Source organism: Aureococcus anophagefferens (assembly GCF_000186865.1).
Source record: "Aureococcus anophagefferens unplaced genomic scaffold AURANscaffold_10, whole genome shotgun sequence".
In the NCBI taxonomy this organism is placed as follows: Eukaryota; class Pelagophyceae; order Pelagomonadales; family Pelagomonadaceae; genus Aureococcus; species Aureococcus anophagefferens.
The window spans coordinates 400,100-413,454 of NW_008705570.1; the positions used below are offsets into that span (position 1 = coordinate 400,100).

General features: G+C 70.0%; 3 protein-coding genes across 3 annotated transcripts; 2 read left to right on the top strand and 1 right to left on the bottom strand.

Moving 5' to 3' along the window:
* Positions 1 to 1,087: 1,087 nt before the first annotated feature.
* On the top strand, positions 1,088 to 3,198 carry AURANDRAFT_71688 (expressed protein; the record flags this gene model as incomplete). Its single annotated transcript, XM_009038977.1, has 2 exons — positions 1,088 to 1,122; positions 1,417 to 3,198. A coding segment is annotated over one exon (1,770 nt), but the record flags the coding sequence as incomplete, so codon positions are not given.
* Positions 3,199 to 4,177: 979 nt separating this feature from the next.
* On the top strand, positions 4,178 to 5,271 carry AURANDRAFT_37574 (hypothetical protein; the record flags this gene model as incomplete). The annotated part of the gene is made up of 1 exon (XM_009038978.1): positions 4,178 to 5,271. One exon carries the CDS (start codon positions 4,225 to 4,227, stop codon positions 5,257 to 5,259), a length of 1,035 nt encoding a protein of 344 aa, XP_009037226.1.
* Positions 5,272 to 6,740: 1,469 nt separating this feature from the next.
* Positions 6,741 to 11,705, bottom strand: AURANDRAFT_64396 (hypothetical protein; the record flags this gene model as incomplete). Its single annotated transcript, XM_009039194.1, has 7 exons — positions 6,741 to 7,124; positions 7,285 to 7,587; positions 7,642 to 7,794; positions 7,847 to 8,054; positions 8,990 to 9,777; positions 10,086 to 10,877; positions 11,151 to 11,705. The coding sequence occupies 7 exons, from the start codon at positions 11,703 to 11,705 to the stop codon at positions 6,741 to 6,743; spliced, it is 3,183 nt and encodes a 1,060-aa protein (XP_009037442.1).
* Positions 11,706 to 13,355: the final 1,650 nt, after the last annotated feature.

The window sequence follows — 13,355 nt, forward strand, 5'->3', positions numbered from 1 at the left end:
GCCTGGGCGGGAAACGAGTGTTTCAAGTTCGCTTCAACGTGAGTGTTCTACGCGCGCGCGTTCCGGAAAAACCATCCACGCGTCGAGACCGTTCCGAGAGATGATCGCTCGTCCAAAAATCAGCCAAAACGAGTGGAAAACGACCGAGGTGGGACCCTTTGAAGTTGGACATTTCGCGCCCCGGTGCTCGCCGTACTCGATCATGCAGCGCACGTGGACCCAGTTGCCGCAGGTCTTGACGCAGTAGGTCAGGGGCGCCCCGTCCTCGGAGACGTCCAGGGGGTCGAGGCAGACGGGGCACATCTCCTCCTCCGTCGGTAAGGCGGGCGCGTTCGCCGTCTTCGGGCCCGGCGCCAAGGCGTCGATGATCGCGAGCTCGCCCTCGGTGACGTCGCTTTCCGTGACGAAGCTCCGCGGCCCGGCGCCGCCGCCCTGGCGCCGCCGCAGGTACTCGTGCTTGCGCGCGATGGTCTGCGCGCGGCGCTCGAAGCGCGCGCGGAAGTCGAGCACCGAGTCGAGCTCCGAGTCCGTCAAGGCGGGCTGCCAGGCCAGCGGGTTCCCCGCGGGCACGCGCAGCACCTTGAGGAGCACGAAGTGCACGTGGTGGCAGAGCTCGCCGGCCTTCTCGTCGACGCCGCCGCAGCTGCAGCCGTGCTTCGCGCCGATTTTGACGCGGTGCTTCGCGGGCCGGTGCCGCGCGCGCGAGAGCGGCGACTCCTCGAGGCGCGGCGACGCGGGCACGTCGCCGCGGGGCGACGCGGGCGCCGGCGCCGGCGCGTCCTCCGCCGCCGCCTCGTCCGCCGGCGCCGCCTCCTTGACGACGAAGGACGTCGGACCGGAGGTCGCCACGAGGAACATGCGCCGCCGCCGCGCGCCCTCGCTGCCGAGCACCTCGTCGACGACCTGCTGCGTCCGCTCCGACTTCTTCGACACGTAGGGCAGCGACCGGAGGTCGATGGCGCGCGGGGCCATGGTCGTTTAAAGGGCTAGCTGAGCACCATGCCGCCGCTGAAACCAAATTAAGAGGTTGAAAGTGAAGTCGAAAGCTGCAATGTTGACGCATTCATTGCCACAGCGTGCGTCGCATTTCGATCGAGTTTCCGACGCGATAGCTGCCAAGCCGTGCGCCGCCGGCGCCGGAAAACATCGCGCGCGCGTGCGAGAGACGGTGCGCGAGCGGTGCCGCTCGGCCCGACGCCGCGCGCGCGGTCGGCGGCGACGGCGCCGGCGCGAAAAACGCGGCGACCGCCGTCGCTCGCGCGCCGCGCCGCCGGCGCGCGGGCGCCCGCGGCGCCCGCCCGCCGTCGGCGCGCGCCGAGCACATCCCCGCGCGCCGCGCCGCTCGACGACGAACGCCGCCGCGACCCCCGAGAGCGCGCCGCGCGCGCGCGTCGCCGAGCGCCGCGAACCCCGCAGGCCGTCGACGCCATGTCCGAGGTCTTCGCCGTCTGGGAGGACGCGCTCTACGACAAGCGCAAGCCCGAGATCATCCAGGAGGTGGACACGAAGTACTGCTGCCTCGTGGAGTGGGTCGAGCAGCCGCTGCCGGACACGGAGGCGGAGATCCGGAAGACGATCCGCCGCGCGGGCCCGACGCTGCCCCAGGAGATCATCGACGGCATCCCCAAGGAGGACCCCAAGGAGACGGGCAAGCTCGACATTTTGGCCTTCGTCGACGAGAGCGGCCTCGTCGGCGAGATGATGGACGTGCTCGCGCGCAAGAAGCACGTCGGCAGCAAGAAATTGGTGCCCGTCTGGGGCAACGACGACCTGCTGGACGCGGCGAAGATCGAGGAGCTCCTCGCCGACGAGTGGGACATGCTCATCTTCGGCGCGGGCGTCGACCTGCCGGAGAGCAACGACCCCGACGACATCGTCGCGTGGTCCGACCGTTTGATCAAGATCTTCCTCATCATCTGCCAGCTCATCCAGCGCAAGCCGGCCTACGCGAAGAAGATCTTCGTCCTGACCTGCGACACGCACGGCAACGAGCCCAAGACCTGGGCCGAGGCGGGCCCGGGCCTCACGGCCGCGAGCCACCTCTTCGGCATGTGCAACACGTGCCGCATCGAGTGCGCGGCGACGCCCATCCACTACGTCGACGCCGAGTTCACGGTCACGGACGAGATCGTCGAGGAGCTGGCCAACGAGGTCACGCGCCAGGCGGGCTTCGGCGAGAACTCCGTGCGCATCAACTGGCGCGGCCGCTTCGTCGCGCGCATGGTCCTCGCGGAGCCGCGCTACACGTCCAACTACAAGTTCCAGACGCCCAAGTCGGGCACCATCGGCATCGGCGGCGGCAACGGCGCCCTGGGCCTCGTCATGTGCAAGTATTTGCTCGAGCGCCTCGGCGACGACCGCGCGACGGTGACGCTCGACATCAAGATGCTCAGCCGGTCCTGCAAGATCTCGGGCGCGGGCAACGAGAAGCTGTGGAACGACATCAAGAAGCTCATCGCGGGCACGTCCATCACCGTCGTCCAGGAGTCGTGCGACGTGTCGAAGCGCGAGGCGATCGAGAAGTTCGTCGAGGACAACGCCGCGAGCCTCTCCGGCTTCATCCACTCGGCGGGCATCCTGCGGGACGCGCTCCTCATGAACCAGGACGCGGAGAAGTACGACGACGTCTTCAAGCCCAAGGCCTGGGCGGGCCTCTACCTGAACCACGCGCTCGAGAAGTTCCCGTGCCCGAAGCTCGAGTTCATGTGGATGTTCTCCTCCGTGGCGACCTACGGCAACCCGGGCCAGTCGCCCTACAGCGCGGCGAACTCGCTCCTGGACTCGCTGGCCCGCTACCGCAAGTCGCAGGGCCTGCCGTGCACCGTGATGCAGTGGGCGGGCTGGGGCGAGGTCGGCATGGCCTCGAACATGGAGGGGTTGGCGAAGAAGCGCATGGACGAGTCGCCCATGCCCTTCTTCACCAACGCCCAGGGGCTGTCGGGCATGGACACGGGCATCTCCACGGGCGTGCCCAACTTCTGCGTCATGCGATACAACACCAAGGCCTTCTTCGAGCAGAACAACAAGGAGGCCAAATCCGCCGCGGAGCGCTACGGCCGCAAATTCTGGGGCTGCCAGGCGCCCTCGAAGGAGCTCACGGAGCTGGACCTCTACGACAACGTCAAGGCCAACTTCTACGAGCCCTACGAGATGACCTACAAGCACTTCGTCTCCGGCGAGGAGTACACGCAGATGAAGGTCGACTGAGCCCGCCGCCGCCGGCGCGCGCCTCCCACCTCCCCTCCCGCGGGGTAACGCAGCGGTCGCGTCGACCTATATACAGGGCGCGGCGCGCTAGAAGTCGTCCCGGGCGACGTGCTCCGCGCACTCCGCGGCGACGGCGTCGGCGCCGCGCTCCTCGAAGCTGTCCCAGCCGGCGTCGTCGAGGTAGTCGCGCACGGCGACGGCGACGCGCGTGAGCGTCGTCGCCACGGCGCGCGCCGCGAGCGAGCCGTCGCACTTGTCCGGGTGGACGTCGCGGATGAGCTCGAGCGCGACGCGCCGCCGCTGGCCCGGGGGCGTCTCGGCGAGGTCGCGGCACATGAGGGCCGCGGCCTCGGACGCCGTGCCCGCGGCGCCGTAGCCGTCGAGCTTCTCCCGCTTCTCCGCCTCCGTCTCGCCGCGCCAACGCGCGAGCCAGCCCTTGTCCTTCTTCGCCGGCGGGTGTTGCCCCTCGATCAGCAGCGGCGCCTCGCCGCCGCCCTTGAGCGCCGTCTCGAGCGTCTCCCGCGTCTTCTTGACGCCGTCGAGGAACTTCTCCCTCGCGCCGTTCCGGCGGAACGCGTCCCCGAGCTTCTCCGCGGACGACGCCGCCGCCTGGCCGCTCGCGCGCGCGGCCTCGCCCACGTCGTCGGACCGCGTCGTGAGGCCCACGGCCGCCGCGCAGCCGCAGGCCGCCAGGGTGACGCCGCCGACGATGGGCAGGAACAGGCCCGTGACGGCGCCGATGCCGCCGGCGCCCAGGGCGACCTTGAGCTTGTTCCGCTGGTCCGCCGCCTCCTTCGTCTTCAACGCCTGCTTCTGGCGCGGCGTCAGCGTCGGCTGGGACATGGGACGATCGCGGGGCCGTTTCCCGGCGCGTAGCACGCGGGGGCGCCCGATCTTCGTGCGACGTGATTCTTCGTGCGAAGCTATTCGAACGGCACCCTGTGGCAAGCCTGCAAGGTCGACCTTTGGCGCGCGCCGCGATGGAGCACTCATAAGTCGCTCGCCCGCTCTAAACCCATGGACGCCCTCGCCGCGGAGATCGCGAAAAAGAAGGCCCAGCTCGGCGGCGCCGGCGGCGCGAAGCGGCGCTGGGTCAAGACGGCGGACCTCGACCAGCAGCGGCGCCAGGCCGTCGAGGACGCCGCGGCGGGCAAGCGCGCGCGGAGCGACGCGCCGCCCCCGGCCGCGGCGCCCCGCGCGCGGGCGGGCAGCGTCGGCGAGGCGGACACGGCCGCGGCGAAGGTCGCCGGCCGCCTCGCGGTCCTCAAGGACCTGTCGCGCGACGACATCTTCGCGCGGCTCCGCGCCTTGGGCGAGCCCGTGACGACCTTCGGCGAGGCCGACGGCGACCGCACGCGGCGCCTGGCGGCCCTCGAGGCGAGCGCGACGGGCGCCGACGAGGACGACTACCGCCTCGGCGGCGCCTACGCGATCCGCAACACGTTCCTGAAGACGAACGCGGCGGGCACGCCGCGGGCGCGGCCCGAGGACGACGACGCGAGCGACGACTCCGGCGACGAGGACGAGTCGCCGGAGAAGGCGCCCGCGGCGGCGCGCGGCGCGGAGGCGAAGCCGCCGAGCGACTTCAAGAAGATCCGGCGCTGGATCCGGCGGCACCTGAAGTCGTGGGAAGCGACGCTCGTCGCGCGCGCGGACGCGGCGAAGCGCGCGCCCCAGGGCCGCGTGGAGACCAAGACCTACAAGCAGTGCAAGGACTACATCCGGCCGCTGGTGAAGCTCTGCAAGAAGCGCGAGCTCAACGCGGGCCTCAAGGCGGCGCTCGTCGAGATGATCGACTTCTGCGAGGCGGGCGAGTTCGTCAAGGCCAACGACGCCTACATCCTCGTCGCCATCGGCAACAGCGCCTGGCCCATCGGCGTCACGTCCGTCGGCATCCACACGCGCACGGCCCGCGAGAACGTCGAGCAGAAGAACGTCGCCCACGTCATGAACAACGAGATGCAGCGCAAGTACCTCACGTCCATGAAGCGCCTCATGAAGTTCGCCCAGGACCAGCGGCCCGACGTCGCGCCCTCGAAGAAGGTGACGTAAGAGTCTAGAGGGATGGGCTACCTCAGCCTACCTGACGCGGCGGGCGGCGGGGGGCGTTGTCTCGAGTCGTCGTCGTCGCCGTTGTGTCGCCCCTCGTTTTAAGAATAAGTCAGATAACAGTGCAATCAGAAGGACTATCATACGCCCAGGTGGTCGCGCAGGCGCTTCAGCAGCACGGGCTTCGTTCCCGAAACCTTCAGTTTCTGCGCCTTGCACGCCGCCTTGAGCTGCTTCACCGTCCACCCGTCGCAGGTCCCGTTGGCGAAGCCTGTGCGCAGCGCTGCCGCCGTGTATTCACGTAAGACTCGAGACATGACCTGTTTCGTGCGCACGATGAACGCGCGCACGACGGGCCGGTACTTCACGCCGATTCTTCGTTTGATCGCCGACGCGAAGAGCGAGAAGGCCATGTATTCGGCTTTCGTCGGCGCATCTGAGAAGGAAATCGGTGGCGCGGGTTCGATCACGTAGTCCGCGGGCCGCGGCTCGTCGAGCCCCTCCGGCCCGAGGATGTGGTCCTCGATGTCGCCGTTGAGCGAGAACGCGACGCGACTCAGATCGCGGGAGTTATTGAACATGGCGCCGGGTCCGCCGAGGCCGTTCAACGCATCGACCGCATCACGGGCCGCCGCTTCTACCACCTCTTGGAACAATTCTTCGACGTCCCACTCCACACGTAATGTTGCGACATTGGCAGCGACCATGAAGGGTTCTGACCCCAAGGACAAAGCTCTGTCGACGCAGCGGTCGACGAGGGTGGAAGTGTAGCTTTCTAGCTCATCACGATCATCCCAGAGGGTGCCCCACGCGATCTCCTTCATCACGACGGCACCACGTGAGCAAGCCCCCCTTGGTCTTGTGGCGAGTCGCTGTTTTCAGACCGGCAAGAGATCCGCCGGGCCCAAGACGCGCCGTCATCCGCGCGCCCCCGCTCGTCGGGGTGCTCCTAGGCTCCTCAGTACCGACGATTCTCGTGTGATGGGCAAGAAGTCGAAACGCCGCGGCGGAGTCGAGAGGGAGAAGACGGCGAAGGATAAGGTAAAGGAAGGCGGCCCGCATGGCCCCGGGACCAGCGGCCGCGGCTATCCGGCTCACCTCCCAAGTCGCATGTGTTTCGCTAAAAATGAAAAAGGTGAAGTTTATGAGTGGTCAGCGCTTCTCCATCACGGGTGCGGGTTTCGCGCGCTGCAGGACGGCGAGGCGGTGGACGCCGACGGTTGGCTCCACCTCAAACCAAAGTATGTCCCACCCGAGGAGGAGCTCACGGCCGAACAGTACCGCCGCATAGGGTGCGCCGTCGGTTCTTCGGCGGAAGCCCTGACGTCGAGCTCCCATCCCGCGTTCCCGGGGTTCTCGGCGATTCGGCTTTGAGCGACCGCCCGGGCTCGAAACGCGAGGCTCGCTCTGGCGCCGGGCTTGTTTCGACGCGACGTCAGACTGGCGCCACTCGTAGTCGCCTCCCGTGTAATCACCCGCGCGCCCTAGACGACGCTGTAGGCGCTCGGCCCCGCGGTGCTGAGCTCGACGCCCATCGCGGCGATCGCGGACCCCGCGGCGGCCTGCGCCTTGTACTTGAGGCCGGCGATGGCGAGGAGGACGACGATGAGCAACGCGAGGAGCACGATGACGACGACGACGAGGACGTGGACCTCGTGGAGCATGGCGAAGATGGCGTCCTCGTCCGCGTCGTGGTGCCGGTCCCACTCGTCGTCCTCCTCGTCCTCCCACTCGTCCTCCCAGTCGTCGCGCGACAGGCAGCTCTCTCTCCATTCGCCCTGGGGGCAGCAGAACGTGGTGTCGCGGCAGCAGCAGCGCGCCCACTGCTCGTCGTGCTCCATCGCCGCGTAGCCGCACGTGCCCGACGCCTGTGTGCAAATCAAATCTTCAATACGAATTCAATGTGCTTCGAGAACTCGACGTGAACGATCGATTCGTCCAAAAATCAGCCAAAACGGCGTCGATTTGACCGAGCTAGAGAATTTCAAAGTTTGGTCGGGACGTCCCAAACCAGTGGTTGATTTGCACACAGCCCGACGCGTAGCCCCCGAGGCGCGTCTCCTGCCAGTCCGGCGCGTAGGCGAGGCGGTCGCCGGAGAAGAACTGGTTCCCGTTGCGGAAGCCGTTGTACTGGCAGTACAGGCGCCCGAGGTCCTCCGGCGCGTCCTCGTCCTCGTCCTCGTCCTCGCCCTCGTCGCCCTCCTTGCACCGCTCGTAGTCGGCGCGGTTGTCGTCGAGCAGCGCCTTCGTGTCGCCGTAGGCCTCGGACGGCGACCCGCCCGCGCGGCAGAGGCACTTGGCCCAGCCCCGCACGTTGCAGGACGCGTCGACCTACCGCGCGACGGCGTTTCCCCGGCCGCGAGCTCTCGAACGTCGTCGCGGGACGCCGGCGCCGACCCAGTCGTGGAAGAGGCCCGGCGAGAAGACGACGCAGTCCTCGTCCGTGCACCACTCGTTGGGATCGCCGGGGTTCCACTTTTGGTACGTCGGCGCGTGGCCGTCGACCCACTGCCAGTCGCCGGACTCGTCCTCGCCGGCCTCGAACATGCCGATGTAGACCGCCGTCTTCTCGCCCGAAAAAGTCGCGCACGAAGTCGTTCTCGGCCTCGTCGCGGATGGACGCCAGCGTGCCGCCCTTCTCCTCGCAGTAGTCCTCGCACTGCACGTACGTCGCCGTCATGGGACTCACGTGGAAACAGGCGTCGGCCGTCGACGTCGGGCTCACGAAGCCGTCGGGGCACGACGACGCCGCGACGCCGACCACGGCGAAGAGGAAGACAGCTCGACCAACCATCGTTCTCCGTAATAATGCTTCAACTTTGGCGTTGTTTCCCTCAAGGCTGCCCCTGGGCATGGCATCGTCGTCGATGGCGGGCAGCGTGGCCGGCCAGGCGTCGTCGGTCGTCGTCGCCTTCTTCCTGCCGTGCATGCTCGTGCTCGTGCAGCGGCGCGCGGAGACCATGGTCGTCGCGCTGTGCTTCGCCTTCGGGTGGCTCATGGGCATCGGCCTCGCCGGCATCGCCTTCGTCTCGGGCCTCACGTCGGACCGGCTCATCCTCAGCGGCGTCCTCGCGGCGGCGGGCAGCGAGCTCGGTCGCTTCGCGGTGTACCGAGGGTACCGCTACGTCGAGCGCCTGGACCTGGCGGCGGAGGTGCGCCTCGACGACGCGTCGTCGTCGCTCGCCGCGGGCTTCGGCACCGCGGCGCTCCACGCGGTCTTCCTCTTCGCCGCGGCGCCGGCGCCGAGTGTGGCCCACGCCGCCGCCGTGCTCATGTTCGTGGTCCTCGACGTGGCGCTCGCGGGGCTGCTCTTCTGCGAGGCCCGGCCGGAGCCGCCGAACCACCCGGACCGCGGCGGGCCCCTCATCCTCCTCGAGCGCTTCTTCTTCGACTCGCGCCACGCGCCGGCCCTCAAGCTCCTCGCGGCCGTGGGCCTCCACGCCGCGGCGACGGTGGCGTCGAGCCTCGACGCGCGCGCCGCGCTCCCGGGCGTCGCCCTCTGCCCCGTGGCCGCGTCGCTCCTCGCGTTCCGCGGCCGCACGCGCGTCTACCCCCTCGTGTCGGCCCGCGGCGGCTTCGCGTCGCGCGTCCTGCGCAGCGGCGACGGCCACACGTAAGGACGCGGGCACGACGCGCCTCCAGCCGCCCGCGCCCGTCGGTGGAGCGCCGCGGGACGGGCGCGCGCGCGCACCGCAGCCGGCGGGACCATGTGTGAGACCCGCTCCCTCGTTACCCGTCCTCGAGCTCGGCCGCCCACTCCGTCCCCGCGAGCGCCGCCCGGACCTCGTCGAGGTTCTCGATGCTGTCCGCCGCGCGCCCGCCGGACTTGACGTACGCGGTCCGCGGCGGCTTCGGGGGCGGCCCGACGCCGAGGAAGTCGTAGAGCTCGCCCAGCCACCTCGGCGTGTCGGCAACGAGCTCGTCGTAGGTCACGCGGAACGCGCGCGGCGGCGGCGCGGCGGCGGCCGCCCAGGCCTCGACGGCGTCCCACTCGCGCTTCTGCGACGCGAGCGTGCCCGCGAGCGTCTCCGCGTCGAGCCGCACCCGCAGCTTCGCCACGGCGGCCGCGCAGCGCGTCGACGTGCAGTGCACGTTGCGCGACGCCTCTGCCCCTAGAAGCGTGGCGTTGGGCGTGAGGCGGTTCTTCGCGCCGGAGACGACGCGCGCGACGCCGACGCGCCGCAGCAGCACGAGCTTGACGCCGCGCCGCGCCACCCACGCGGCGAACTCCGCGCGGTGCGCCGCCGTCGCGTAGCCCTTGGCGAGCCAGAGCCCCTGCTTCCACCCGAACGCGGCGCACCTGCCGTTGTCGCGCGCGGCGATCGCGACGCGTGCGTTCGCGCTCGCCTCGAAGGCCGCGGTCACGTTGCGCCCGGGCCGCGCCGCCTCGCGCGCGCGGACCTTGGACACGAGGACCGTCGGATCGTGGCCGGCGGGCACGTCGACGCGACCGGCGGGCATGCAGATCGCAGGGTGCGCGTTGAGGAGCGACATGAGCCAGTCCGACCCGCTCCGCGCCGCCTGGAGCACCAAGAAAAGCTGGCGGTACCGCATGAGTTATGCCTTGACGCGTCTCTAAACGTAGGGGGCCCGGGGAGGAACCATGAGTTATGCCAGGCGCATCCGAGAGCTGCCCGCTATCCAGGCGCCAAGGTGGTGATCGTTGAAACCAAGGTGAAGGTGAAGATATGATGATGTTGAAGCCAGTTCTCGCGCCTCGCGTCGCCATGCGCGAGCAGACAACAGATTTCGCTCTACTATGTGCACGGGGAAATGGGGAACAAACAATCGGGGCGTCAGGCGTCGTCGAGGAAGGCCGCGTCGTCGACTCCGCCGCCGGTTTCGAAGAAGGCGACGGAGCCGAGGTAGTCGAGGCGCTCGGCGGAGAGCTTCCCCTTGGCCGCCGCGGCCTTGGTCGCCGCGACCCAGACGGCGAGGTCCTCCGGCGGCGCCGCGCCGGCCGCCGCCGCGGCCCTCCAGTCGCGGTATTTCCGGAAGCCCTTCATGAACGCGGAGCCGCAGGCCCGGCTCGAGATCCACTCGAAGCCCGCCTCGTCGAGGTCGCGGCGCCGGTCCGCGGGGAGGACGTCGCGGCCCCGGCGGCGCACGGCCGCGACCCAGCCGCCGAGCACGGGATTCTCGCGCCATTTTTTGGGCACCTGCGCGTCGCCGTGCGCGGCCACGTAGGCGACGAGCGCCTCGACGTTCTCCTGCCACCGGGCCTCGAGCTCCTCCGGCGTGAGCTGGCTCGGGTTCGTCCAGGCGAACTTGAGCAGGTCGAGCTTGTCCGCGCGGTCCGCCGCCAGTTTGCCGCTCTTCTTCAGGCGGCGCTGCGCCTCGCACCAGCGGCCGAGCTCGTCGCCGAGGGGCGCGTCGGCCGTGCCCCAGGTGCTCCGGTAGCTCGACAGCTCGCCGTACATGACGTCCCAGTCCTGCATCGAGCTCTTCCGCCGCGTCTTCGGCTTGGTCTCGGCGTCCTTCATGGCGCTCCTCGGCGCGAAGCCGAGGACCTTGAGCGGCGCGACCGTGGGCTTCGCGACGAAGGCGGATGCGACAGCGACGACGGCGAGTGTTCGCATGGCGCCGCGTGGACGCGACATGGCCGCTGGCGCCAGCGCTGGCTGTGGAAGCCCAGGCGAAGGCCACGAAGCAGATGGTGCGCGGCATGTTGACGGCAAGTTGCACTGACCGGACGCGTCCTTTTCAGCCTCCTGGCGCAGCCCGCGGCCGTGCCCGCGGGTGCCTTGATGCGCCGAGACGCACGTTCCAACGAAGCAGCATTGAGCGGCATGAAGAACGACAGCGACAACAACGGCAACCGCGGCGCGCCTTCGGACTACGAATCGACCGACCTAAGACTAAAACGCGAGCCTCGACGCGAGCATGGCGCCGACGTCGCCGTCGGGCGGCGGCGGGGGCGGCTCCGGCGCGGCGTCGCGGTCCGCGGCCTCGCGGAGGAGCGTCGCGAAGTCCGCCGGCGGCGGCGCGGCGGCCTCGCGGTCCGCGGCCTCGCGGAGGAGCGCGGAGAAGCCGGGCTGGTCCTCCTGGAGGCGCCGCGCGAGCCGCGACGTCGCCGCGCGCGCGGCCCCGAGCGACGACGCGCCGGCGCTGCGCGCGGCCCCGAGGACGCGGCCCGGCCCCACGAGGGACGACGGCGCCGGCCCGTCCGCCTCGACCGGCGGCGGCGGCGCGGCCGACGCGATCTCCGCGGCCGCGGCGCGCGTCGCGTCCTCGAAGACGTTGACGAGCGTCGCGCGGCCGACGCGCCGCGCGACGGTCCTCGGCGCGAGCGCGACGCGGACCGAGCAGTCGACGGACGCGAGCGCGAGCTTGCCCGCGGCGCCCGCGGACGTCGGCACGACGACGTCGACCGCGAGCGTCGCGTCGAGCGTCCCGCGGCCGCGGTCGATCGCGTAGCGCGGCGCGGCGCCGTTGGACACGGACGCCATGGCCGCGGACGACCCGACGGCCTCCGCCAGCGCCGCGACGCAGTCACCGAAGACGGACTGGTTCGCGACGCGCACGAGGTAGGCGACGTCGCCGGTTGCACATTTAAGCTGTTCGCCCGCGGCGTCGCCCTCGAGCGTCGAAGCTCCGTCGACGACGCAGAACGCGTTGCGGCCGAGCTCGCGCTCGCAGGTGTAGGCAAATAGATGCTCGTTCTCGTCGTAGTACGCGAAGAAGGCGGCGGCGTCCTGCGCCGCGAGCCGCGCGTTGACCGCTTCCGTCACCGTCGCGTCGGCCAACTGCAGGCGCAGCGCGACGATGGCCTCGTGCGCGGCCTCCTCGGCCGGCGTCGGCGCGCGCGTCGGCTTGCCGCTCATCGTGGGGTTGCTGCTAAAAGCGTCCGGTTTGCGCGCTACCGGCTTCGCCGGCTTCGTCGCCGGCGGCTTCGTCGCCGCGGCCATGGCCATGAGCTCGTCGAGGCCGTCGGACCGGTCGCTGGACTCGGCGCGCTTCAATGTCGCATTGGGCAGGGCGCGCGACCACATCGTGCCGCTGCGAGCGCCGGACAGGTCGGAGTTGCCGTCGAAGCTGCCCGACCCGACTCATTGCGATTGGACGATGTTCGGGAGGAAGACAGCAATGTGGAAGACAGCCGCGCTCTTGCAGCAGTTCGCCTCGGCCGCGCCGTCGACGGCGAAGTGCGTCGACGCGGCCTGCACGAAGCCCGGCCACGACCCGAGCGCCATGCAGCGCGTGGGCAAGTACCATGTCGTCTTGACGACGGGCTCCGGCGGCGGCGAGGCCATGGGCCTCAAGTACATGAACGACAGCGCGGGCTGGCGCCAGGGCGAGGATTCCTACTTCGTGCCGCCCTGGCTCGAAACCATGGAGCCGTGGAAGGGCTGCGCGGCGACGGCGTGCCCGTTCTGGGCTCCGGATTTGGTGTCCAACGGCAACGGCGTCGCGCCCGGCGGCGAAGACTTCGTGCTCTACTACTCGGTGCCCTCGACGACGCACCCGGCCTGCATCGGACGCGCGGTGGGGCGATTCGTCGCGAGCCCCGTGCCGCGCGTCGACTGGCGGGACGCGCTCGGCGGTCCCGTGCTCTGCGGAAACGAAGACGCGTCCTCGGGTCCGCACGTCATCGATCCTTCCGTCTCCGTCATCGACGGCACGCCCTGGCTCTCCTTCGGATCCTGGAGCTCCGACGGATCCGCGGGCGGAGGCGTCTGGGTCGTCCCGCTCGACCCGGCGACCGGCGCGCTCGCGGACGACGTGCTGCGGGACTGCGGCGGCCGCTTCCCGCGCTGCTGGGGCACGTCGGACCGCTTCGTCAACGTCGCGAACAACCGCCAGCCGGGCGGCCAGTACGCGGACACGAACGCCATCGAGGCGAGCTACCTCTACGACCGCCCCGGCTCGAACTTCACGTACCTCTTCGTCGACTACTACTGGTGCTGCAGAGGATTGGATTCGACCTACGAGCTGCGCGTGGGGCGGTCGACCGCGGGCGCCGCGGGCCCTTTCTTCGACGACGCCGGCGCGGACATGGCCGACGGCGGCGGGCGTCTGGTTTTGGGCTCGGGCGACGGCCTCGTCGGCCCGGGCCACGCGGGCATCCTGGAAGACGGCGACGTGCGGGTCTTCACCTT